Raw genomic sequence first — 26,235 nt, 5'->3', positions numbered from 1 at the left:
CAGCTTCATGATCAAAGAACCCAGTCACGAAATTTCTGCCTTGATAATGGTCTGTTGGCTTCAATTCTTGTATTAATTGAAATTTGAAAGGATGCAAATGCAAGTCCTTATGTAAAATCCGCCAATCAGTCGATTCATGAATACCTAATTGTTGCGAACGTCGAGATATCGATGTTGAAGGTTGTTTAGGAACACTTTACGCTGCAACAAAAATATTCTCAACCGAACATCCAGTTTTTGGTCTGCCTGACCTTTTTCTATCCTCCACAGAACCAGTTTTTTTTTAATTTTTTACCAACCTTTGAAAAATCAACTCATTCGGACGATTACGAATTTCACGATGTGTTGTTCTTAAAGATCGATCATTTTCATAATAAGTTTTAACAATTTTAAGGCGTTGTTCTATCGTGTAAAATTGTACATTTGTCAATTGTGATCTTGTCAAATGCCAAAGATGACATAAAAAGAGTGCTGTCTAAGAATTATTCGCTACTGACTTCTATGCGTCACTGTTGAAAGACCCTTTATTCATGACAAGTATACCGTAGTTGGAACAAAAATTGATTTGGCTCATCGGGGTATAATTTTTTCCGATAGATATGCTAAACGAGCAGTTTCCTAATTTGATGAATCAGTCTCGCATGTATGTTTGTCAAATCAGAATTATTTGTTATGTTCCCATATATGGGACGTTATGCTTAACAGTTATCAGAATTTCGCGCGCTTGAGCACTCACTAAAAAGTTTAAGTTTTTAACAGCTTGAAGAGCGCTAACTTTCCCATGCAAAAACAAGCAAATTTAAAAATTTAGTAGACAGCTGGTTGCACTGCAACATGAGAATGACATAGTAAAAGTTTAACAAATGGGTATCGAACCGACTGATAAAGCTGTTCACTTGAAAATGCGTAGCCAATATTTGATACGCCGGCAATATGGTACGCTTAATAGGGAGAGCAAACAAAAACCTTGTAGTTGTATGTATGCACATCCAAAACGCAATAAACTGGTAGAGTAGCGCACATTTCACCGATAATATTATATTTAGCTAAAATAAAAACAACTGCAAAAAGCTATTGTTTATGCGCGCAAATAACGGTGAATCTAGTAAATAAAAGCTATTAATAAGAAAAACTGGTAGTTGATGTTTCATTAATAAAGCAGAAATTAATATTTAGATTTTGCTGCTGTGTTTTTTTTCTCTTTGGCGAAACTCTCGGACTGATAAGATTTTCCAGTATGCGGCTGAGCATTGATACTTAAATATCCGTACCCACGCAGCAAGTGGATCAGTTGAAAGAGAAAATTTTTGGGAAGCGTTTCGGTTGCAGTTAAAACAGAATAAAAACTTGCAGTAAGTAGACAAGTGAATACCAAAAAGTTAATTGTACTTACATTTTTTTACAATAAAAATGTGTGGACCATTCGAGTTTTCATCGCTGAGTTTCGGGATGATCTTTGATTGGAATAATTCTTGCAAAATAGGAAAGTGTCTGCTATTTACATATTCGGGCTTTCGTAGGAAATATGTAGTTAAAATACTCAGAATAAATGAAATTTGAGTTTGAATAAGACAGGATTGTTTTTACTTGAAAAGTATTAAGTGGTACTGCTTTAATCCCATGATTTCATAGTAAACTTTCTCATAATTAAATATATTCGCATACTAAAAATTTAAACAAATTGAACCTAATAAATTCAAAAAATTAAAGAATCTATTAATTTTTTCAGTTTAAAGTTCTAAAAAATGTAACTGTATACATTGTCTAGCTTTTACATAATAACTATGTATTCAAGGTCAGCTTTATTTGGGTTCCGGGGCACAGGAACATTGGGGAAATTGTAAAGCCGATGAGTTAGCCAGGAAAGGTATTACTCTTCAACTGCTTAGTGATACCATTTGGAATACCTATGGCCACGATCAAGCTAATCATCAAAAACACCATTATCCAAGAGATCTATAGGTTATGGAGAGATGAAGGCATGAGCGTAACAGCTAGGCTACGGTGACCGCAAATAAATAGGAAAAAACAAAGGAAACGTTTTTAACTTTTGCTGTGTGCGGTTGTGCTTATATTTGTGCTCTGGAGTTTTCTAGTAATAAAGTGCATGCCTGCCAATTGGAATTTAAGTGTGCTCTGCCCAATCCACAAGAAGGGTGATACTGCAACCTGTGCCAATTACCACGGGTTTATATATACCTATATATATATATACTAGCGTACCCTAGCCCGCTTCGCTAGGCGAAAAATTCAATGATTTGCTGAAAGAGAATATAATTAATACGAAACAAAGCAAATTCTTTGATACAATTTCATTCGAACTTTATTGTAACACTTTTTGGTAGACAACGTTTTTGGTTTTTCCATCTTTCGCGTAAATGAATAATGACGATGGTTTGCCTACTCGTGAGCAAGCTACATACATACAATTGTCCATGAGAAAAAATTGGATATTCTAAATTAATACCGCACATTTGTAGAGACTGTCCTTGCGCCTTATTAATTTTCATAGCGAAGGCAAGGCGAATAGGGAACTGCAAACGTTTGAAATCGAATGGTAAATCCGTCTGAATCAGTGGAATTCTGGGTATCAAAACGTCTTCTCCTTTGTACTTCCCTTTCAAAATTGTTGCTTCGATAATGTTACCCATTAGCTTCTTCACAGCGAGTCTGGTACCGTTGCAAAGTCGTGGCACATTAATGTTGCGCAGCATAATAATCGGTGCTCCAATTTTTAATCGTAAATTATGAGGTGGTAGACCTGGCAAATCGAGTGAGTTTAAGAATTCAGTTGGATAATTTACGACATCATCTTGATCAGTAATAGTGTCCATTGACTTATACGCAACTATGCCTCCAGGTATTTGATCTAAAATAGCTGAATTTATATCATTGACGTCCTTATTTTTCCCAGCTAAAATTGCTTTTTCGCTGAGCCAATCATGGTTTTTATAATGTTGAACTATGTTTGGAAATACACTCTGTGTCAATGCGTCTTTAGATTGTGCAAAAGTGCAGAAATTGTTAGGCAATGTTATCATTCCTGTTGTTTTTGAAAAAAGGTTTATTTTTTTGGTTAAAAAGTGTTTTTTTAAGTTTTGAAAAACACTTCGCTCTAACAAATTTCTTCTCAGTTAATTGCTGAAAATTAAAAATTTTGAAAAAACTATTTTTTTTTAATTTAACGTTTTTGAGAAAATTTTGTTTTTGAAAAAATTTCATACTTTTGTAAAAGTTTAAATTGATTTGTTAAAAAAGATATTTTTCCGCTTTGAAAAACACCCCCTCGGAAAAATGTATTCTCTATTAATAGTGGAATATGAAATGCTTTGAAAACACCTTTTTTTTAAATTTTGTTTGGTTTTCAGAAAATTTTGTTTTGAAAAAATTTCATACCCTTGAAAAACTTTTATTTTATTTTATTTGATTAAAATTTTTGAAATTTTTTTTCTGTAATTTTAGAAAAACACCTCTTCGAAGAAATTTCTTTTATCTTTTTGAGGAAAATTTGGTTTTGAAAAAATTTCATGCTTTCGAAATTTTTTTATTTTACTTTATTTCTTCAAAATTTTTGAAAACAATTTTTTTTTATAATTTTTGAAAAACACCCCTTTGAAAAAATGTTGTCTATGTGTCATAGTGGTATTCCATTAACTTTTAGGATTATAGTCAAGTACTTACAAATATCTACGCTTTCACAAATAGCAACAATGAACAAATTTCCTCAAAACCAAAAAATTTACTTTTTTTCTAAAAAAATACTAAACAAACAACGTATTAAATTTAGAATTTTGTGTTCACTTGTGTTCACGAAAAAACAGTATTGTTTTTATTGTATTAACTGAAAACCAAAATGTTGCAAAAAATCAAAACAAAACTAAATTATTTTTTTGTGTTCATTTGGTCCATATGTTCCATAAAAAGTTGATATGGTAAATAATATGCAGGGTCTGATACACGCAAATTTCCATTGACCATTATAGTGACAAAATTATCGATCACCAATTCCAACAGGATTTCAAAATCAGAGTTGGAATGAGTTGTTGTGTGGTATACTTCTGAAAAAATGAGAAATAAACAAAATAAATCTAAAAATTCAAATTCTAACTTTATCTTGCTATGTTCTTATTACCTTTGAATTTTTCCAATGAAGCACCATTCATTTTAAATTTTTCAAGAATTTTTTTATCATTTCGCGTTTCTTTCCTTTTTCATTCGATTCCAACATTTGTTCATAGCCGAAAACATCGTTTGCAAACGCATTCATTTCCATATAGAATTGGTCAAGGAAAGCATTGCTCAATTGAATTGAAACATTATTTTCATTCGAATCATTTGAAATTTCTGTATTCGACTCTTTAATTACAACACGACACAAATCGTTTCACAATAGCGAAAAATTCAAAAAAAGTTGTACACATAAAATGAATGTCGATTCGAAACTTACTATAATCTAAGAATCGAGCAAGTTTTGGTTTGTACAATATTTTGATTTTTTCTTTTTTTATATGAAGAAAATATTAAAAAAAAAAATTTTTTTGCTAAAAACCTTCCCCTAGTGGATCCCTATAATATGAAAAAAAGAACGAATAAAACTGGCCTCGTTTCGGCCCAAAAAATTGCGTACAAACGAACATCATTTCATTTTTATATATATAGATAATTGGCACGTACACCCTATTTGGGTGTTTGGCCGAGCTCCTCCTCCTCCTCATATTTGTGGTGTGCGTATTGATGTTGTTCCACAAATGGAGTGACCTACAGTTTCAAGACGACTCCGAACGGCAGATATTTTTATGAGGAGTTTTTTTCATGGCAGAAATACACTCGGAGGTTTGCCATTGCCTGCCGAGGGGCGACGGCTATTAGAAAAAACTTTTTCTTAATTTTGGTGTTTCACCGAGATTCGAACCTACGTTCTCTCTGTGAATCCCGAATAGTAGTCATGTACCAACCCATTCGGCTACGGCGGCCGCCGATTACGGGATTAGTCTTCTAAATATCGCCTATAAGGTTCTAGGGAGCGTAATTTGTGAAATGCTGAAGCCCACCAACAAGCTATTGATTGGACCTTATTAGGCTTTAGACCTGGAAAGTCCACCACCAACCAGACATTCACAATACACCAAGTCTTGAAGAAGTTCCATGAAAGGAGAATCCACACACACCATCTCTCTGTTGATTTCAAAGCTGCATTCGATAGTACGAAAAGGAGTTGCCTATATACGGAATTCTCTGAATTTGAAAAAAAAAATTTGCAAAATGACGTTGCTCACTACCAACAGCGCCGTCAGAATAGAAAAGGGCCTCTCCCAGCCGTTTAATACCATACGAGGTTTCAGACGGGGTGACTCGCTGTCGTGTGACTTCTTTAACCTGATGTTGGAAAAATCGTGCGAGCTGTAGAACTTAATCGCTCAGCCACAATATTTTATGAGAGCGTACAATTATTGTCATCACGTCAATAATTTCCCGGCTCGAAAAATATTTGTTGCGGTACCAGGTAGTGGTAACAGAGGAAGAGGAAGGCCTCCTTTGCGTTGGAAAGAGCAGGTGGAGAAGGACTTGGCTTCACTTGGTGTGTCCAATTGGCGCCGGTTAGCACGAGAAAGAAACGACTGGCACGCTTTGTTAAACTCGGCCAAAATCGCGTAACCGGTTATCGCGTCAATCGAGAAGAAGAATGCATAATTGAGACGCAGTCTGATAAATATTTTGCAGCTGATTTGCAATTAATTTTCCAATTAAAGGTAATGAGATACTGATTTTAAATTAGTTTAATTCAATATTATAATATAGCGAAATGCCGTGCCTGTGTGGTTACAAAGTTGAACGGTCGTCACCTAAGATTCAATGTGCAAAGTGCAACTCTATCACCTGAGCTGCGTAAACATTATGCCATTTGATGTGGAGTTTTTGTTCTCCTCGGATGGAGAGTTTCTGTGCAAAAGTGCTCTACCGCTCGTCGAAATTTTTACGTTCGCCGCCGGTATCTGTTGTTCTGGATATTACATAATATTACTATCGTCTGCTCTAATAGCTTGACTACTCCGAACAGCCAAGCACACGTTCAATTTGAGCAATTCGTCACTGCACCCAAAAAAAATATATAATTCTGATTCTCTGTCTCAGAAATAATGAATTGAAAACGGACATATGGATAATGTTAACATTCGCGACCAATGAACGTTGTGGTCTGCTTTAGCTGAAATTGCCGCACTTAGAGCTGAGAATAGCCGCATTGCTGCTATTGTTAATGAGTTGCGAGGCGATAATATACAGCTCTTAACCAATACGAAGACAAGGTAAGCTGAGATTCACTTGTTGCAGTCTAACTTTAGCTGCGACGAAATGGCTTCAGCTTTATGTGCGCTTACTGCTGAAATTAGAGCACTACGCGAAAGACCTTGTACAGGGCCGTAGAGAGCATATCCGGACCCCGGGGGAAAATTGCAAATGCGGGTCCTTTCCAATAATGTCTAATTCATATAAATACGTATAATCTCGAGTCCGGGCCCCTCTGAGAACTCCGGGCCCGGGGGAAAAAGTACCCGAACTCACTTATTTCCTTATTAAGAAAGATTCAGATGTTAGGTCTTTAAAGAGAATTAATTTTGTGCCATCTGCTTTTGAGCAAGTTTTAAAACCCATGATTTGGACAGCTAATGTGAAGGTTCCGTATCGCATAGTAGGACAGATCGACTACCACCATAACCTGTATAATAACTACCATATTGTACATTTTGAATTATTGTATGAAAACAATATAAAAAACCAATCCCAAAGTTTTTTGGAGTTTCATAAAATCTAAAAAAAAACCTGCTTTAGCTTTTCGTCTGCCCTATTTTTCGTTGGTTTTTTTAAGTCCAATTTCATTCCTCCGTCTTATAGTGATTGTGACTTTGAGTATAATGCGACTTCGTCTGTTGACATTGTCTCTATCTTTTTATCTTCGGATGATGTCGCCCAAGTTATTGCTAAACTATAGAATTTTTCAACCAAGAGAGTGTGATGGTCCTTCGACTGTTCTGCTTAAAAATTATTTTATACCAACCTCATTAAATTTTTGCGTAGTAAAGTGCAATTTTCGTAGCTTCTAACCTCGGTGAAACATGAAGAAAATGTTTTTTCCCATAGCGGTCGCCCCGCGCCAGGCAATGGCAAACCTTCGAGTGTATTTCTGCCATGAAAAAGCTCCTCATAAAAACTATCTGCCGTTCGTAATCGGCTTGAAACTGTAGGTCCCTCTATTTGTGGAACAAAATCAAGGCGCACGCTAGAAATAGGAGGAGGAGCTCGGTCAAACAAAGGGTGTAGGCGCGAATCATATACATATCGCACCCTAAATACAAAAGGGTCACAACTCAAAATTTTCCACACTCGAGCTTGACTTGTTTACATTAGCACAAAAAACAAACTATGTGATATATCACGCTGAAATTAGCCATGTAAGCTTATAACAGTCCTACCAAAAAACAAAAAGTTTATTTTTGCCATATGTCATGCGCGGACCGTTTTATTAATAACGTCTCGTTCATATTTGAGCAGAAGTACATTTTGAGTTGTGACCCTTTTGTATTTAGGGTGCGATATACTCGTATATAAAGTGCAATTTTCAAGTAGGACAAAAGTTACACTGATTTTTGAGAATTTTTTTCGGTCGCGGTCTTGCGCATTTTCTACATTTAACGCCAACACCACATTTTTTTTATATGGAAGAAACCCAGCAGAAAAAATTGTCGAAAATCAATGCGATTTTTGAAGATTTAAAATCAAATGAGCCTTATAACTGCATAGCCGAAAAGATCTGAGTAAAAAGTTTGCGACTTTTTCCAGTTCGTTATACTAAGTTTCTTGATGTCGTCCTCTAGTTCGTCGGTCCATCTTGTTCTCGGCCTTCCTTTTGCTCTAGTGTTGGACGCTCTGGCTCCTACGATTTTCTTCTGCGCCCTCGTACCGTCCATTCTTGTAATGGGTCACACCATCTTAACCGCTGCGCTTTGATGAAACGTATAACATATTCGCCCTTTATCAGTTGCTCTAGCTCGTCGTTCCATCTTATCCGCCACTCGCCGTGATCTTTGATTGTTCCGAAAATTCTTCTGAGTACTTTTCGTTCGAAGGTTTGCAGTTTTGTTTTATCTGCTTCAATTAGCGTCCACGATTCAGCTGCATAGCATAATACTGGTCTAATGATGGTTTTATACAGAGTCAATTTGCATTGTCTGTTTAGTAGTTTTGATTTGAAGAGTTTCGTTAACGACGCATACGATCTGTTCGCTGCTAGAATTTTCTCATCGATGTTGAGGCTCATTGAATTGTCTCTACTCAGTTTGAAGCCTGAGAATAGGTAAGGGATTCAACGATGTCAAAAGAAAAATCGCCAATTTTCAGTTTGCCTGATGTTGGTTTATTTTGTCTGGACATCATCATATATTTCGTCTTATCTTCGTTGATTTTAAGACCAATTTTACTAGCAGCGATTACTATTAAACCATTTTAAAATATGGATGAAGCAAAAAGTTCTGACTATTCCTCACCAAATGCCTTTATGAACTTTGTTTCACGATGTATACCTTGTAGGGTTCATACTATTCGGAGATTCAAAGGTTCTAGTACGCTTCAAAAAAAAATTTGTGATAATTTTGTGATTGGTGAAATCAACGCTCCAAACTGGAGTTAAAGAAGAGTAAATTCGAAACATTCTTCAGTACCATTGAAAAGTCGGAGCAGTCGACCGAAAAGATTTATAAAAATTTGGTCGTCAAATGTGGGACACGCTCTGGTAAATTAAATCAATCGATTAAATCAATGGAATTATTAATATAGTTAGATTAGTTGGTTTTGAACCCCTTGCATCAGACTGACCTCAATAAGAATATCGATGAGTGGGTGCCAAACGAATTGACGCAAAATAATCTTTTGGATTGAATTAAAAAACAAATGTGGAATACAAATTTAATATTCATTAAAAAGAGATTTTTTACATATAATTGCGTAAATATATAGGGGGCGTGGCATTCGACATATAGACCAAAATATGAAAACCGATATATCTCTAAAACGAGTTAAGCTAGAGACCTGAAACTTGATACGAATGCATAAATTCACATTTGTCATTGAAAGACTGACATTTCTAATTCATTTTTCTCTGGAAAAACCAAAGCTAAGATGATGAAATTGTATACAGTTTCACCGACTGCCAATACCTTCCTTTTGGTGAAAAGCGGGCATATCACCTCCACTACAAACTTAAATCTCATTTCCTGTGCACAAAATAAATGAAACTACAAAAATCTCAAAATTTTAAAACAATTTCATGAATCACTACCAGGATTTGGGAAAAGAGTTTACATGTTTTATCCCATTGTACAGTTCAATTGAACTTGGATGAAACCTACTACTTACAGTGATATTTGTTTCTGGTCCAATTTTCGATCACGGGCGATTACTATTAAACTACATATGGGTTGTGGTATTTTATAGTCCAAAAAACAATGCTGTATTTGCTACCACAGAGAACCAGCTTTAGAATACTTCTAGAAGAAAAGCTGTAGAAAACCTCTAGCTAGCTTGAGCCTCTAAAACCATTTTGAATCACTTTTTTTTTAATTAAATACTGAAATATGGATGACCTATGGGGGGCCTATGGGGAATATATTTTGGATAAAGTTTCAAATTAAGCTGGATTTAATTTTGTGTGATTTGTGCAGTTTTATATGTGCAGCAACCATATTTTAATAAATATATATTTTGGGAGAAAAAGAAACCCATTATTTTCTCGTTAGGTGGCTGCAGTGATCGATCTGGTAAAGTATCAATCAATCAATTTAAAATTTATGCTAATTGTCAAGGAGACATTTCACGCTGAAAAAATTCGTTTGGTAGTTTTTGTTTGCTCCATTCAGTTTTGAGTTACAGAGTGTTAATGGAAGTCAATGGAAGTCAGCACAGAGAAAAGTCGGTATATAATATTTTACAGTTTTTCTTTGATTAGGGCGAAAATGCAAGCCAGGCCGGTGAAATTGTGAATGGTGTTCATGGTGCCGATACTGTAACTGCTAATACTAGATTCGTCAGTTCCGTTGAGGCATTTTTGATGATAATGCAAATGTAAAATAATAAAATCGCAGAAATAATCGAAGTAGTTGCGGCATCGCCCAGGACCTAAAGACCGACCATAAAACAGGTTTAAACCATTTGGGCAAAAATTTTCCCACCAAAAAAATGTATGTTTTTTTCCTTGATCTAATAATGTCAGACATCATTTTTGGCGTAGCAAATGTTCATAATATTTTTTTACGTATGTATGTATACTAACTGTATAAATATAGGCACATTTTTACTCAAGAATTATTTATCTACCAATTATTTCTTTGTAAATTATTACCTCGGTCTGGACTCAGATAGCGCAGGTAGGCTTTGTATCCCAGGTAGGCGAAAATAGTTGCAAGCTTTGTGGCAAGCGGCAAGCGGCTTTATGTCCAGTAACTGTGCGTGTTAGTATGTAGAGTAGCAAGAAATTTTTTTCGAAATTTGTTGTTTTTATCACCACACTTTCACTAACACAAGCGATTTTTTCAACAAAAACAATTACAACACTAACAACTGCAACAACGAGTAGTGAGTATTCACGCCAACAGAAGTTCTACTCAATAACAACAATAAACATTTATCACAAAATTTACACTAAAACCACTAAGTACTTTAATATAGCAACAATGACTGCAACAAATTACTGTAAGAGCTGGAAGCGTTATTCATCAAAGTGCGACTGCCGCCTTCACAGATGCTGCTGCTGCTGTTGTAGCTGTTGGCTTAACGAATGTGGCGGATATGGCGCTAACAACGAGTCGGTCCTGAACTTATGTACTGCTGGTAGTGCCACTGCAGCCGCATACCCTGCTGCGCTGCCCACTCGATGTTAACAAGAAGTGGGAATTCGTGTAAAACACACACGAATTTTGGCAAAGGGGGTGCGACTCTGGATACAATTGGCACTCCATGTATGTGAGACATTTGTGGTGGTAGTGGTGTTCAGGCAAAAAGCAATGCCAACGAAAGTGGGTTTAGCTGTATTTAAATACATTTCCTGGGACTTACAACTTTTCGTAGATTAACTTTATTTACCACTTTTACGTCTTTAGACTATACCTGAGCTCTAAGGCTTACATAAAATATGGCTTACAAAATTTGTTAAGAAAATTTTCGATACGTTTTGTTAAGGGGGAAAAATCGATCGCATTGGGTTGAATTGAAATTTTTGCTAATCAATCAAAAAATCTACCAAAATTATAATATTTGTGGTCGGAAAAGTCGCGGTGAATTTGGAGTATCAGTTTCAAACAATTATTAACTTGAATGCAAAAACAGCCAAAAAATCAACTTTTCAACTCACTTGTATTAAAAGAAATAACATAAATTCGCTAGGGCTTGAATCTCCTTGAGCTCCTTGGGCACTTAGTTATCTTATTTACCCCAGCTTCTACAGAATATTAATTTGACTCCTCAATCGTTCAATAATAATATTGGTTTATAATCTGCCGCAGAAACTTTTTCTAAACCATTCCAAGTGCCGCTCAATCATACGTTGGCATTATGAGAAATTAATAAAGAGTGACTTTTGTTCATCGGAGGAGAAATTTACAGTTCAATTGCTTACTCAGTCTACTTGATGAAAGTGAGATTCTTATTGTAATTGTAGTGGGACGAATATTCCCAATACAGCTTCGGGAACTGTTGCTGGAATGACAGTGCTTGACCGGATATAAATCCGGGTCATTCCGGTAACGTAGAGGTACAAGTTCAGATATCCTGGGATATAACCAGACCTTTTCTAAATGTCGAAAGATCATTTTAAGTAAAGAAATAGAGGGTGAAAGCCAATTTATCTTTTCTCGTTTGTCGGCGTATCATGAAGCAACTCAAAGGTGGCTTTGCAAGGCCTGAGACCGCACTAATAATTTATTTGATAGGTTGTAGTCTTTTACATAATTCTTATACACTCGGCATACTCCGTTGGTGCATGACTACCATTCGCAAGGGGATAAGTTCGAAACTCCTTGCATGAACTACCAAAACGATAGAAACATGTTTTTCTAATAGCGGACACCCTTCGGCAGGCAATGGCAAACCTCTGCGTGCATTTCTGCCAAGAAAAAGCTTAAAACTGTAGTCCGTTTATAGAGCAACGTCAAGGCGCATGCCACAAATAGGAGGAGGAATTCGGCCAGACACCGTCGAGTAACGTGTGCTCGGAACAATTTGGCGAGAACGCAAATCTTTTGATGGATCTTGCTTGCCTTCCAACAGACTTCTGCTACTTCTGAATTCTTGTGAACTCTATCAGCCTCAGTCTGTTATCGAAAGTTTTGTAGTGGAAGCTGAATTTTTCGACTGTGTGACCAAATATATCTTCCCTGGCCACCTTGTTGCTGATAGAATCGTTCTTTCGTGGCAATTTTGATTGATATGTATATGTATGTTGGTTTCACGTGGGAGTGCCATGCCCAGGGCATAACTAGTGCTGTGCCTCGCTTTGGTTTGCTACCTAATTTCATGAGCGTGTTGCTACTTGGTCTCAATAGGCTTTATAATTAAAACTAACGTACTCGGAAAGCGGCTACGTACGAAAACTCTGATTTCAACCTGTCCGTTTTTCCATTTTATTATTAATGTGAGATAGGCTGACGTGCTTAGTAGAAGGGATCGGCCAACAATCATGCTGAGTTGTTATATAACGGTACTTTTCGTAGCTAAATTTGCTTAAAATGGATACAGGGGTTGACCGTAAATAGAGATATATATTTGCTTGGTGCCTGCCACTTTTAAGGGAGTAAACCTCTTGATATATAAAATGTTGCCATTACTTTTTGACCATCCAGTATTTCAATTTCAGCCACTGTGTCCTATGACACTGCAGTACTTTGTATACCCATTTTTTTGCTAAATGCAGGAGAACTCCGATGAAGTCGCGTTCGGCTGTGGGATGCTCCTGCCGCTCGTTATTTGGTGCTGACTGTGTTTGCAGCGGCAGTGAAGTGGTCTGGGATAATGTTAGCAGTAAGTGCCACCATTGAAATGCAGCCTTCTTGCCTTATTTACAAATTTCGCCAACAAATACATTGACTAAAACCACTTCATGTAAAATTCCCACTGCGGCTTATACTGAAAAGAAAAAGAATTAGAATAGTTGTTAAACTTGCACTGCACACTGTGCATTTTATCAGCATAATACAATATTTCCTGCGGTCTTCAGTATAGGTGTTCTACAAGAGGAAGATTTGTACAAAAAAATCTTTATAGAAGGGTAAAATTTGTTTTAGTTTGTTCGATTTGGTAGATCCTAAATATTTGGCTACTTGTTTGGGGAATCAGATGGTGTGTAGATAATATCAGCCGTTTTGCTAACATTGAGCCAACTCATTATACACTCAGCCTACTAAAGCGTGACCGGCAAAATTCAAACCGTTATAAAAAAATTTAAATACTGCTAAATAGATGTATACTTTCCACAATACAAGTGGTGCAATTTGTTAGTTTTGTGAGAAGTTTAGAATGCGTACGTTGTTTTTAGAAAATGAGTTCCGCGCATGAAAAACGTGCACACCCTATAGGTCCAAAAATGTCTCGTGTATCTGCAGCAAAATATTTGCAGAAGTCGAAGACGTTGATTTGTTTGAGGCAAAGCCAGACTTATCTTGAGTGAAGCTGAAGCAGTTTTATGGAAAAGTGGTGTTAATGTATCCAAAAACGCGATTCGACGATGTTTACGTCCAGAAGACTTCGCATTGAAAAAGGCGCTACTCTCATTATCACACAATGAAAAAATACTTGCATGGGCTAAGGCAAATTCAGAACGGAATTGGGCAAGCGTAATACTTACGGATGAATATTCATTTCGGGTGACTAATTGCATAAGTCGGTCCTGGTGTACTGCTGTTAATCGACAACTTTAACGAACTGTTAAGCATCCAGTTAAAGTTCATGTTTGGGGCTGCCTCTCCGATAAAGGATTTGTACATTTATTTGTATTTACCATCAATTTTAATGATTTTTGATGAATAAATATTACCAAAAGGCGTCATTGCCTTCAGCTGCGAAGATGTATGGAAGTACAAGCCAACCTCGGATTTTACAAGAAAACAACGAACCCAAGCATCGAAGCCGAAGGTGTGCAGAGTGGAAACAACAAAATAAGATTAAAATGTTGGATTGGCTCTTAGAGACGTCTGATCCAACCCTATTGAAAATGTTTGGGGAATAGTTAAGCAAACAATCGAAAGAAAATAAATATGGACGGTAAATAGTTATCAAGGCAAGTTCTGTTGATTTGGAGTCGAATACTTCTACAACGTGCGCAGAAAATAACACAAAGTATGACTGAATTCGGCCGCCTAATGTGTTGGTACGTGACTACCATTCGCAAGGGCGTGAGTTCGAATCTCCCTGCATGAAGCGCCAAAATGATAGAAAAATGTTTTTCTAATAGCGTTCACCCCTCGCCAGGCAATGGCAAACCTCAGCGAGTATGAAAAAGCTTCTCAAAATAAAATATCTGTCGCTCAGAGTCGGCTTAAAACTGTAGGTTTCTCCATTTGTAGGTTAACATCAAGACGCACACCACAAATAGGAGGAGGAGCTGGAGCAAACACCCAAGAAGGGTGTAAGTGCCAATTATATATATATAGATTTATGTATATATATATGACTCAAAGATGTGCAGTCATTATAGCTAATCGTGTACATCGGCTGTACATGTTATTGAATGTATTGCGTATAATAAAAATAATAAGCCCATGCAATGCATTTCTAAACCTTGTATGGCTTTCTGAGAACATTCTGTTGCTGAATACAATAAATAATTTAAAGTTCATGCTCGTTGTCAAGGTCGTCATTTCACACTAAAAAAATTTGTTTGCTGTTTTAGTTTGTTCTATTTAGTTGTGAGTTACAGGATGCAAAGAGCAAATTCGATACATTTTTCTTAGATAAAGCCACAAATACAAGCAAGGCAGCTGAAATTATGAATGATGTTTATGGTGCCGATACTGTAACAGCTAATTACGTGCAATTTTGGTTTCGTCGATTCCGTTCCGGCATTTTGTATATCAAAGAAAATGTCGATAACCTTGAAAATATTGGTAAAATGATAGAAATAATCGAAGTTGACCGGCATGTTAGTAGTTATAGCAACGCCCAGGAGCTAAAGATCGGCCATAAAACAGTTTTAAACCATTTACGCAAAAATGTTTAATAATGGATTTTTTCCCCAAAACTAATATTTCGATGTAAAATGTGGAGGTATATTTGTGAGTACATACACACAAATTAGATAAATTAAAAGCTGGAGATCTGAAAACTCTAACATTTTTTCATTAATTGGCGAGTTCCTTTAGAAAACTTTTGAAAATAACAGTGAGTAGTCGACTACAATGAACTTTAAGCGTAGTGTTAAATTCACCAAGTGACGAATTAGTTGTAATTTCAACACCATTCGTTTTCTGAGTGCGTTCAAGCACGTTCCAGTAAATGCATCGAAGTACGTACGCAATTTCGCAAATATCGATTGCTTTATATTTAAATTCATAAATCCTCAATATATAATATAAAAGCGGGTTTTGCAGTTTATCTATCCATGAATGCCGATTTGTGAACATAAGACATACGTATTTATTGCTAAGCAGCAAAGCACCCATTCTGCCGCGGGGAAAAGCGTTGAAGTGAAATAATGCCAATGGCCAAGAACCTACACCCACATGCGCCTACTTATGCACACAAAGCGCTAATAGTTTCCCACACACAATATGGCAATGTTGCGCAACAGTGGCGCCGCACAATGGCGTCAATTGGATGGCGCCACAAAGCATCGCCGCCATTTGCATGCAGTACCGCTCAATAATTGCATTTGATCGCCAATTACGCACAAACACATACACATCAACTGCTGTGTATACCTATACACACAGATAGGATATGCCTTATACATACAGGCATTTTTTCTCCAGCAACATGTTTTTCACTCACACACAGTTGCAGTTGTTATAACGCGCAATTAATGTAACTCATACTACCCGTATTACCAACGCACACATACATAAGCACCCACATTAATACGCAGGCAACTGAGGCTGCTCATGCCCCCTGCAGCATACCCAGTTCCGCTTCCGCTGGCGGCCATATTGCTCGACGCAATATGCTCACCCATTTCTAACTTCCCATCTCCACCCCCGCACTCTAAAACATTTGAAACATATGAACGCCCTTATTTGTTGGCGTCGCATCCTGCACACTAAACTAATTTACTCCACCGTTTGCTTTGCTCCACAGTTCAGTGATGCCATCTCTCTTCCGCACGTTGCTATTGGCTGTTGCCTCGATTGGAATAACGCAAACGCGCCATGTGAACGCCACAGAATTGGTAAAGCCTCGAGTGACGTCATTAATGTCAACGGGGGTTGCTCGCAATGAAAGCATCTATAATTACAACAATTCCACCAGCCTTGCCGAAGAGGGCGCAAACGCCGTTTCATCGCAGCAGCAGGCAGCACTTGCGGTTACAAGGCAAGAGTATTTGAGCCTTGAGGACCACGGCAACGACGAAACTTCCACTGTCTACATCAATTCACCGACGAGTGTAGTTCAGGACTGGAGTTTGGTGTGTCAGCAGCTCTGCGGGTAGGTCACAGTTGAAATGATTCAGTGCAAAAGCAGGAAATGTCGCCGAAAAGTCAACCAAAGTGAAGTAATTTGTGAATTTTCTTTCGTGTATGTGTGTGTGCATGCAACAACATAGGAGTGGACTTGTGTGATGATTAAAATTACAAGTGGATAAAAGTGAAAGTATTGGGACAAGGCAAAACTACGCAGAAAGTGATAAAATCTTTGCAAAGGCTAATAGAAAATTATCTCAAAGTGCATTCGCCAAACATTTTAAAGCAATTATGATCTATGAATAGCAGCACACATGCATTAACTCGCATACATACACAAGTGCGTTATTACGTAAACAACTAAGTGAACTTCGAATTTAAAGTTTCAGCAGAAAATAAGCTTTATTAAATTTAAGAAACACAAGGTGGCATCTGCAGAAAGTTACTAATATATTTATTGGTATTTTTTTTTTGAAATTCCAGAGCTGGCCTAGGTGGCGCGCCATGCGCTTCCTACTGCCACAGCAGCGAGACGCCGTCGCTCCTACCAGCATTTGATGCCAGCAAAGAAGAGATTTGTGAGGATCTTTGTAGGCTGCAGCTGGGTAAGTGGATCAATGATTTTCAAATATGTACTTTTTATTAACACAAAAATTTGTCAAAATAGAAAATGAGGAAAATTTATAGTTTATAAATTATATACATATACATATGTGTATACTTGGCAAAGATCATGGAAGGTGTTTTCATGAAAACCTTCTCGTGCATCATTTAAACAGAAAAAGTCGTAATCGTAATTGCTTGAACAAAATACTCCCGGAGTATTTCCAGAAAATTCTAAATACAAGTTAGATCAGATACTGATTGTCGTGTGTTGCATCCGGAAAAAATTCTTTTCGACGTAAGGAACGACTTGTGAAACTAGATAAATTCAAACCCAACATTAGTCAAATTCGTTGTGAGGGACAGATAGAAATGTTGGAAGATCCAACCAAAACAATTCATTGGGATTGAGCCGATATGGCACAGCCCATATCCGAAATTCGTAAATGGATTAACTAAGGTTTCTGAAGATGAGAAAAGTATATTTTTCGTGGGAAACTTAAAGTTTTTAAGATATAGGCTGTGTGAGTTTTGTGAAGCGTGGCAAAAATTACAGAAGTTGTTAAAATATAACAATACTAGAAATACTAAGTTAAGTTGATTTTATTTCTGCATAGTTTTGGTTATCGCAATTGCTTGTCAAAGAAGAGCTTTTGGATTTTGGACATTCATCTCTCTAAAACCTGATCAAAATTATAGCAAATTTCGGAAACACTACCAATGAAAGCTTTACCAACAAAAATAACATGAAATGTGGTATACGTAGAGCTCGATAACTAGGCACTAAACATCTGTATGACGCCAATAAATGCATTGCCAATATTTATGTGGCAAATCAAAAGGACTGGTTAGGTTAAAAATATATATAATTCAATACCATTCGTAAAATAACAAATAATTTTTCTATGTTTTACATCGACCTTTTTTCAATTGTTTACTACCTTTTCAGAGGGGCATTGTTTATGCCCCTTTTTCCAATCGCACCATTGGATTGAGTGGCATCCGAAATCAGTTGTCAAACTTTTTTTATTGACTGTTACGAGAACCAGAAATTATTTCTGTCATAATAAGACTTTTATGTCTGGTTGAAAAACGTAAAACAAACAAATTGAAAAATAATACAGTAGAATGAATTTTGTTTTATGAGTTGAAAACAATTAATTTTTTGCAAGTTTTTGGTAAAAAGTTTGATAATAACTATTGAAAAATATTTTTGTTCACAAGTCATACTCGTCATAGACTTATTTATTTAGTGATTCTGTCCTAAGACAGCAAGGATAAACCTAATAATTACACTGTGTGACAAAAAAAAAAAAAATTAAATATACTTTTATGGAGACCTATCACAACTTGTGGGCATAGAAAAACTAAAAAAAATGGTATAGCAGAAATTTCCAATACACCCCCAAAATCTCATTTTATGGCCATAAAACCGTTTTTCAGTAGGTTGATGTGAAGAATCACTCCTAACTTCGCCAATTTCCATCCGATTTCGAATTTGTTTTTTTAGTTCGAATGAACAAAAACAAGCCTTGTTGACAGTGTGTTGACAATTTTTCTGAAACGACAACTGGCGTTGCTGTAGACGGAAGTATTTGGAATTTTTTTATTTTTTCTATATTTTGAAATTCAAGAGATATAAATCAAAACGTTGCCAGAAAAGTCGAATTTCTCAATATTCTCCGATGATGTGGCATCATCAGCCTTATCATAAACCAGATAATTGTTATTTTTATAAAACGGACGTAAACGGTCATCATTATAAAGCTCGAAAGCACATAAAGTATGCTGATGTTGCAACTGTTAAGAACCCCGTAGTCTTGGACGATATGATTGACTCAACTGCAGGAACTGAAGGAAGTTCAACTCATTGCTGATGATGATCAAACTGATAACAATAAACCTGATGATGAAGAGTACTTTCTGTCTGGTTCGAAGTCTTCAGAACGACACATTGTATCAAATTCAGATTTTCAGGATCTTTCTCGTGATTTACTTCTATCGGGAAGACAATTTGAAACGCTCGCTTCTCGATTTAAACAATTGAATTTAGTTGATGACGACTTCAGATGAATGATGATGATCGAATTTCTTACAGAGAAGTTTTCAAAACTGATGAAGAGAATGACAAATGTACCGTACCATACTAAACTCCAAAGGGCCGTTTCCAATGCATTTTTAAGTTTGGAACCAGTTCCGTTGTGTACTGCACCGTACCGCACCGTACCATACCGTACAGTGCTGCACTGCACAATACTCCAATAAATATTATATTATGTGTTTATAATGACACTTGTTATCATTTTCATGCTTCGAAACGCACCCTTATTCCCATTTAGCGTAAGTTATACCTACATACCAAAATAGTAAAAAAAAAAATTAAAATCTTAAAACTCACACAACTCTATTAATTTTAATTCAATTACAGTCAAATATAGCTCATTCGACGCAAAATTAAATTTACTATAACAGTAGTGTACTAAAAAAATCCTCACTAACGGATAATATCGTAAAAATTATGTCAAAGTTGAAAAAATATAGAAAAAATAAAAAAATTCCAAATACTTCCGTCTACAGTCTCGTCAGTTGTCATTTCAGAAAAATTGTCAACATACTGTCAAAAAGGTTTGTTTTTTGTTCTTTCGAATTAAAACAATAAAACAAATTCGAAATCGGATGGAAATTGGCGAAGTTAGGAATGATTCTTCACATCAACCTACTGAAAAACGGTTTTATGGCCATAAAATGAGATTTTGGGGGTGTATTGGAAATTTCTGCTATACCATTTTTCTTAGTTTTTCAAAACCTACAAGTTGTACTAGATCTCCATAAAAGTATAATTTCACTGTCGCACAGTGTTATCGGTGCTAGTCACAATAGGTTACCATTTTCATGGTAAAATTTACAAAGAACATAAAATAATGTTCCCAACAAAAACAAATCAAGTTAACATTACCTATGAATTATTGTACTTATGAATAAGAATTGTCTCTCTTAGTGCTAATATACATTTGAAGTTCGCATCTAAATAATTTCATGCTGCTTATATGTAGATGCAAAATTTTAGGGAATAGAATTGCAAAGTCGAGTCGCATGAACCAAAAACAGTCTTCCTGGCGTTAGTGTTTTGTGTCTAGCAGCGAGAAGTTTACACTTTCTCACTGACTTCGAGGCAGTTATTCTGAGGGCGAGATACCCAGGTACTTTCGAGTAGTAGATTTCACGCAAAGTAAGAGCGATCTGAACTGAAAAAGCTTACCCAGGGACATGGGGAAGATAGTGGCAGCAAGAGCAGAAAAGTGTTATCTTACCTTGATCCCGAACACATAACGAGTAATATTATTAAATAGTACATTAAGCTTGTCCGTACAGCTTGCCTTCGACTAAATTTACGTGACAATCTGAAGTTAATCTATGGTTGAAAAGGATTTCGAGATTTTTAGCCGTATGCACATAATTAATAACAATGCCGCCAAGTAAGACTTTTGGAAAAATTGAAGTGTCGAGGGTCTCTCTCGAGATAACAAGCACGTGAGACTTCTTAGGGTTAAGAGTTAGTATAGAGTTTTCCAATAAGAGGTGTTATTTTGATATTCAAAGAAGAATGCTATTTTTATAAATGATCGCCGTTAATAGTGGAAAATAACATCGGGCAAATGTCCACCATGACCACGCTTACAGGACAATATCTTTTTCATGCAATTTTCCCTAACCGAGTTGCAAAGTGGCCGCCCAATGTCCTCGATAGCCTCACCAATTCCATCTTTGAGGTCTAGAATCGGCCCTGGGATGTTGGCGTAAGCCTTCTCTTTCACGCACCCCTAAAGAAAAAAGTCACAAGGCGTTAAATCACAAGATCTCGGTGATCAATTGTGATCACCTCTTCGAGAGATAAAACGGTCCGGAAACTTTTCCCGGAAAATATCAATGGTTTCGTTGCTTGTGTGGCACGTAGCGCCGTCTTGTTGAAAATAAACGTTGTCTAGATCAATACCATCCAATTCCGACCATAACAAAATTGTTAATCATCTCTCGATAGCGCAATCCAATTCAAAATAACACCTGTTATTGGAAAACCCTTCACATTGTCGGATGACCATTTGTTAATGCGGCGTAAAATTTGGTTGATTTTAAAAATGCAGTCATCTATGTCCCTGAAACAAGCCGAATAAATATGGTTGGGTGTTGAAGTGTTCAGATGTTCGTCAAAACTTCTCTTTCAAAAGTCTCATACAGACACATCAAAGGCATATCCGATCATAGGCCAAAGTTTAATGTCTCAGTGCTCTCACGTAATCTGGTGTCCAGTATAAAAGAAGTTCGCTGTGTTTGCCAATTTACTTAGTTTTTAGGTTTAAAGCAATTAGAGGCTCGACCAGTGACTTAAGCACAGCTTAGCTAGCAATGCAGACATAAATTCTTCTCCATTCGGTTGCCACACTTATCGGCAAAATTGTGTCATGTGGCCATAACTCACTCTCCACACTAACAGTATATAGCATTTTGCAACTATGCATTGCATTTAAATTTAGCTTTCCAATGCGTACTTCCTTTCTTAACACATTATCGTATTTCATCACACGTTTGTCTCTTCCCCAACTCTTGTCAATAGGTGACGTTAGTTGCAGCTGCTCGGCTGATGGGGCGTCACAAACGGCTTCCGAAAACAATTGGGGCGATGATGTGTGCAGCAGCTTTTGTGACCATAGCGCGGCGACATTGGATGGCTGTAGCCCCTGCATGGACGATAAGGAAGTAACATTTCAAAAAGCTGTGGTCGTAACTACAACGCCAGACTGGACAAAGTTGTGTGCCGCTCTCTGTAAAACTGGCGATGGCGGGTCTTTGTGCAATTGTGATTTGGTGCCATTTCTTTATAGGATCTAGCAGAGCGACGAATTGGCATGCAACATTCACCATGGAAATACCAACAAACAGGACTCGGGCTCAAATCGATAGGTCATTGGTCTAAAATTTCCTGAAATTGTACCTGGGACGTGAAATGTTGCTAACTTTTTTCCAACTCTGTGCGATCTCTTAATTAAAATTTATTTCGACGTCGACAACAACTGTTTCAACTTATTGGTATATAAAATGTTTACTGGCTTGACATACACACAGCCATGCGTAGCCATAATGACCACTAAACTATATTACATTAATGAAAGCATCCATATTTGAGTTTATGTTCTATTTTTATGAAAATATTAATTGTCTTTAACTTTAATAAATTAAAAGGCGCTTTGTTGTTCACTTAAGTGGCTCAGCGTCAGCCTTTTTGTTCTGTTTCGCTTTTGCACTAAAGTACGGCTATGAGGAGAGGCATTGAGAGTAAGGAGAAAAGAAATGCAAAAATAAATAAAAAGTGAAAAAAAAACCAAAACTAATCCCTATGCGAATCAATTAATTTGTAATTAATTTGAATTATAGTTAAAGAAAAAGAAACAGAAGAAACAGCGTTAAAATGACGAAGAATCATTACAAAAACAATTATAGGCATAATGATACAGTAAATAGCAAATGCACTTACGCAGAGATGTAGGCGAATATATACATATATAAACACATGCATACCTATGTATACATCTAAAAAAGCTTAAGTGTAACTACATGCAATTCATGCATAAATATTCCATATACATACACATACAGTTGCTTGCACATATATTGTACAAGCACATACATATACTCAATAGTTATCAGCTTTCTGTTCAAGTTCGTGTTGCACAATTTTCGAAGGAAATTACCGAAGAAAATAAGAACAACAAAATCACCAAAGGGCTTCCAGGATGCCAGCATGGAACTTGCGACTTATGCTACGCGTAAGTGGAAGACAATGTCCAGCTGGCATACAAATCTCAGAGTGTAGAATAAAAGTAGGTTAAAAAAAATGTTAAAAGCGCAGCAATTCGAGATTTTGTGCAACGGTTAGAAAACAATTCATTATTCGGTTTTTTTCGCCTGTGTTTAATGGAAAAGGTTTTTTTTTTATTATATTTTTGTGTTTAAAAAAGTGGCGGAACAATTCAATTTGGCCCGTTATAATAATTTGGCCTAAAATAAAAAAAATAAGGTGTTATGTCCAAGGATTATTTTCAAAATTTGCTCACTTAATTGAATACAAACTATTGCCCGCGTTATAACGAAATTCTGCACCCAAAATAAATCTGAAAAAAGTAATAAACGAAAAATAGGTCTATTATTTTAGTTAACAAATTGAACTAAGCATAAAAACGATGAATATAAACTTTTTTGTAGTAATATTAAGAGACTTTGGAAGATAAACATACATATAAATAGAAATTTAAAGAAAAAACCCAGAAAAACGTTTTGGAAGACATTTTTCATTTCTGCGAAAAGTAAACTTTTCGAAAAGTCCGTGCATTTGAAACCATGACGGGATTTTAACTTTTGGAAGACAAAGCTGTACACTTTAAATATAATATTTGAGTAAATGACCCATGCAAATGTAAAAGTTATATATTAATACACTTATATATATATATATAAATACATATGTATATGTACATGCCTATAAAAGAAATGGTAAATATTCAAAAAATACTTAAGGGGGATTACACAAAATATTACCTTTACTTAGCCAAATTATTCAAAATATTAAACAAATACGTATATGAATGTAATAATACACACACAAATATGCACAGTTAATGTATGTGTTTAGGCCGAAATTAAAGTTATTATTTAATTTTGGTGATAGCTCCAACCAATAGGCACAGCTTTCCAAATACTGCAATCACATCCGCGGTTAGAAGGGGCAGGTGTGCCATTTTGGCTGAAATCCACGCTGTGACTGACAATAAAGGCAAATTCTTCGGGCACAACAGACTCCAGTGGCTAGCTAAAGTCCGGAGCTGTTTCCGAGAATTTCCATCACAACATAGCGCTAAGTAAAATATAAATACATACGTATATAACAACAACAATCGCATAAATTCAATTAATAAATGTTAGTTGGGTGAAACTACATATATGAGTAAAATAAATGCACATCTATGAATGTAATAAGTTTGTATAAATTATATAAATAGCACACAAAGGGCAAAACCAGCAGAAGACATAATGTAAAATAGAAAAAAAAAAAAATACAAATACAAATAGAAAATAGTCGTTTTCGGTTTTTCAGATGTTTGTCCATTAGTACATATGTATTTATGTGTCATATACATACATATGTATGTAGAAGCAAATTTTCAGAGCACAGCCAAAGATATTCGAGAAACAAGTTTTGACGTCGATAATATTTTGAACGGTAAAGTGAATGATCCACAGTACGCTTAGCCCCACTTTTAAATGCACACGCACCAAAAATTATTAAATATCATAAAACTGAATAATTGCATCAAAATAATTTCAAATGCACTTAAAAATCCCTATTGCACGCACCCAATGTCCCCGTATCAAAAATAAAATAAATATAAATATACAAATAAAAAAATTATTTTCTCTTTAATTAAATTACTTGTCTGTTAAATAATTGCATGTATTGAACTTGTTGTAATTGTAATTGCATTATAATCTAGAAGTTAACTGCCATTCGACTTTGTTTTTCTCTCGAAAGCAACCGTTTAGTCATCTTGATTGTTATCTGCGATAAGCTACGTAAGAATTCAAATTATCTTCAAATTAATTAGTACCCTTAACGAAAATCAAACACAAAAAAGAACTTTATAAGTGTGTAGCTGAAATGTAATAAAATAAAATACATGCACATGTAAAATTGTCCTTTTGTGACTACACAACACAAAACTCAACAGAAGACGAGGAGTGTCTCAAATATTTGTTCGCTTATTAAATCATATAAATCACATAAATATTTCACAAAGATGCTCCAAATACAACAAATATAAGTAAAAGTTAATAAACAATTATATAGTTGAATGTTGTGAAGTCAAATCCGAATGCATTTTTTTCTTATAAGTCTAACGGTAAGTATTTGCACATGCACAGAAGTTTCTCTTTGAATCACTCGTTGCTTTGCCACCGACAGCTGCTTACAGTTTTGTGCTTGTTCCTGAGAAAACATTCGAATAATAAACTTATATTTGTCCAACTGGAACAAGACCCCTTCTCAACTCCATTTTAGGAAAGCGCATTAAAATTTCAACCAGACCTTGGGTCTTGCGTAGTTGGATATCAGAAATTTTATAAGCAACTGGAGAAAAAAAAACAGTCACCAACAGCAGACTTTGTAACAACGGAAAGACCAACAGAAGTCGTTAATAATGAATGAAGTTCTTCAACTGAATCAGCCCAGCCCGCTCATATTTCACATCTTTAGTATCTGATATTAGGGTGGTTACAAGGTACTTGGTAAATTTTCCTTTTTTTGGTAATATCATTCGGCACCCCTCCAAAATGTGCCAATACGCTAAAAAATGGAATTTATAAAGTTTCAGCTCAATCCGATAATGTTAACCCTTGCCTTATATTCAGTGAAGCGCAGGCAGTGCTGGAGAAGCCATTCGAACATTTCCGTGTCACACAAGGTTTGTCCTGGATACGTGCTCGTCCATCGCTAAATGGGGCCCCGTAAAACGGTTTGCGGCTACAGTCGAGATAAGGCTCAACCCAGTTGACTGGGAGAGGAAAGCCGGGAAACGAAAGCAGCAGTTGCAACTTCACCTGCAACAACAACGGCCGCAGCAGGAGAAGCAGAAATATATTTAGATTAAGTACTTCTTAAACCCGTCTCGTTTGATATCATTTTCTTATTAATTAATATTTTTGAATCAAAAATTAGGTGGCAATCACAGCCAAAATATTTTTTATTGAAGTTCTTTTGGGTATATTTCGCTTGATACGTTGTTACTTACTTTAAATTTAGCTATGCCATAATTCGATATTTTTGAAGAAATATTATACATATCGCACCCTAAATACAAAAGGGTCACAACTCAAAATGTACTTCTGCTCAAATATGAACGAGACGTTATTAATAAAACGGTCCGCGGATGAC

The 26,235-nt window shown here is 36.0% G+C and overlaps 2 protein-coding genes across 3 annotated transcripts in view; one reads left to right on the top strand and one right to left on the bottom strand.

The window, feature by feature from the left end:
- The window catches only part of LOC128862580 (glutamate decarboxylase), a 73,578-nt gene that overhangs the window by 42,941 nt on the left and 4,402 nt on the right, over positions 1-26,235 (bottom strand). Inside the window, exon 1 of one of the 2 annotated variants that reach the window (XM_054101299.1) lies at positions 10,391-10,814. The exons of the other annotated variant lie outside the window; for it this stretch is intronic. The gene's annotated coding sequence lies outside the window, so the exon portion shown is untranslated. Of the gene's footprint in view, positions 1-10,390; positions 10,815-26,235 lie in introns of those variants that run through there. 2 annotated transcript variants of the gene reach the window in all.
- Positions 1,306-24,401, top strand: LOC128862581 (uncharacterized). The gene is made up of 4 exons (XM_054101303.1): positions 1,306-1,352; positions 16,330-16,677; positions 17,136-17,257; positions 21,868-24,401. Exons 2-4 carry the CDS (start codon positions 16,337-16,339, stop codon positions 22,140-22,142), a joined length of 738 nt encoding a protein of 245 aa, XP_053957278.1. The 5' UTR covers positions 1,306-1,352; positions 16,330-16,336; the 3' UTR covers positions 22,143-24,401.

The sequence above is a fragment of the Anastrepha ludens genome, chromosome 4, assembly GCF_028408465.1.
Source record: "Anastrepha ludens isolate Willacy chromosome 4, idAnaLude1.1, whole genome shotgun sequence".
NCBI lineage: Eukaryota > Metazoa > Arthropoda > Insecta > Diptera > Tephritidae > Anastrepha > Anastrepha ludens.
Note: the sequence above shows the minus strand (reverse complement) of the source record. Positions and strands in the feature narration are given on the sequence as shown.

Bases quoted from the DNA above. Each gene is read 5' to 3' on its own strand.
- LOC128862581 (XM_054101303.1), top strand. From the start codon at position 16,337: ATGCCATCTCTCTTCCGCACGTTGCTATTGGCTGTTGCCTCGATTGGA. The intron at 16,678-17,135 runs GTAGGTCACAGT...TTGAAATTCCAG, and splicing joins GTGTGTCAGCAGCTCTGCGG to AGCTGGCCTAGGTGGCGCGC. The intron at 17,258-21,867 runs GTAAGTGGATCA...TCTTGTCAATAG, and splicing joins TCTTTGTAGGCTGCAGCTGG to GTGACGTTAGTTGCAGCTGC.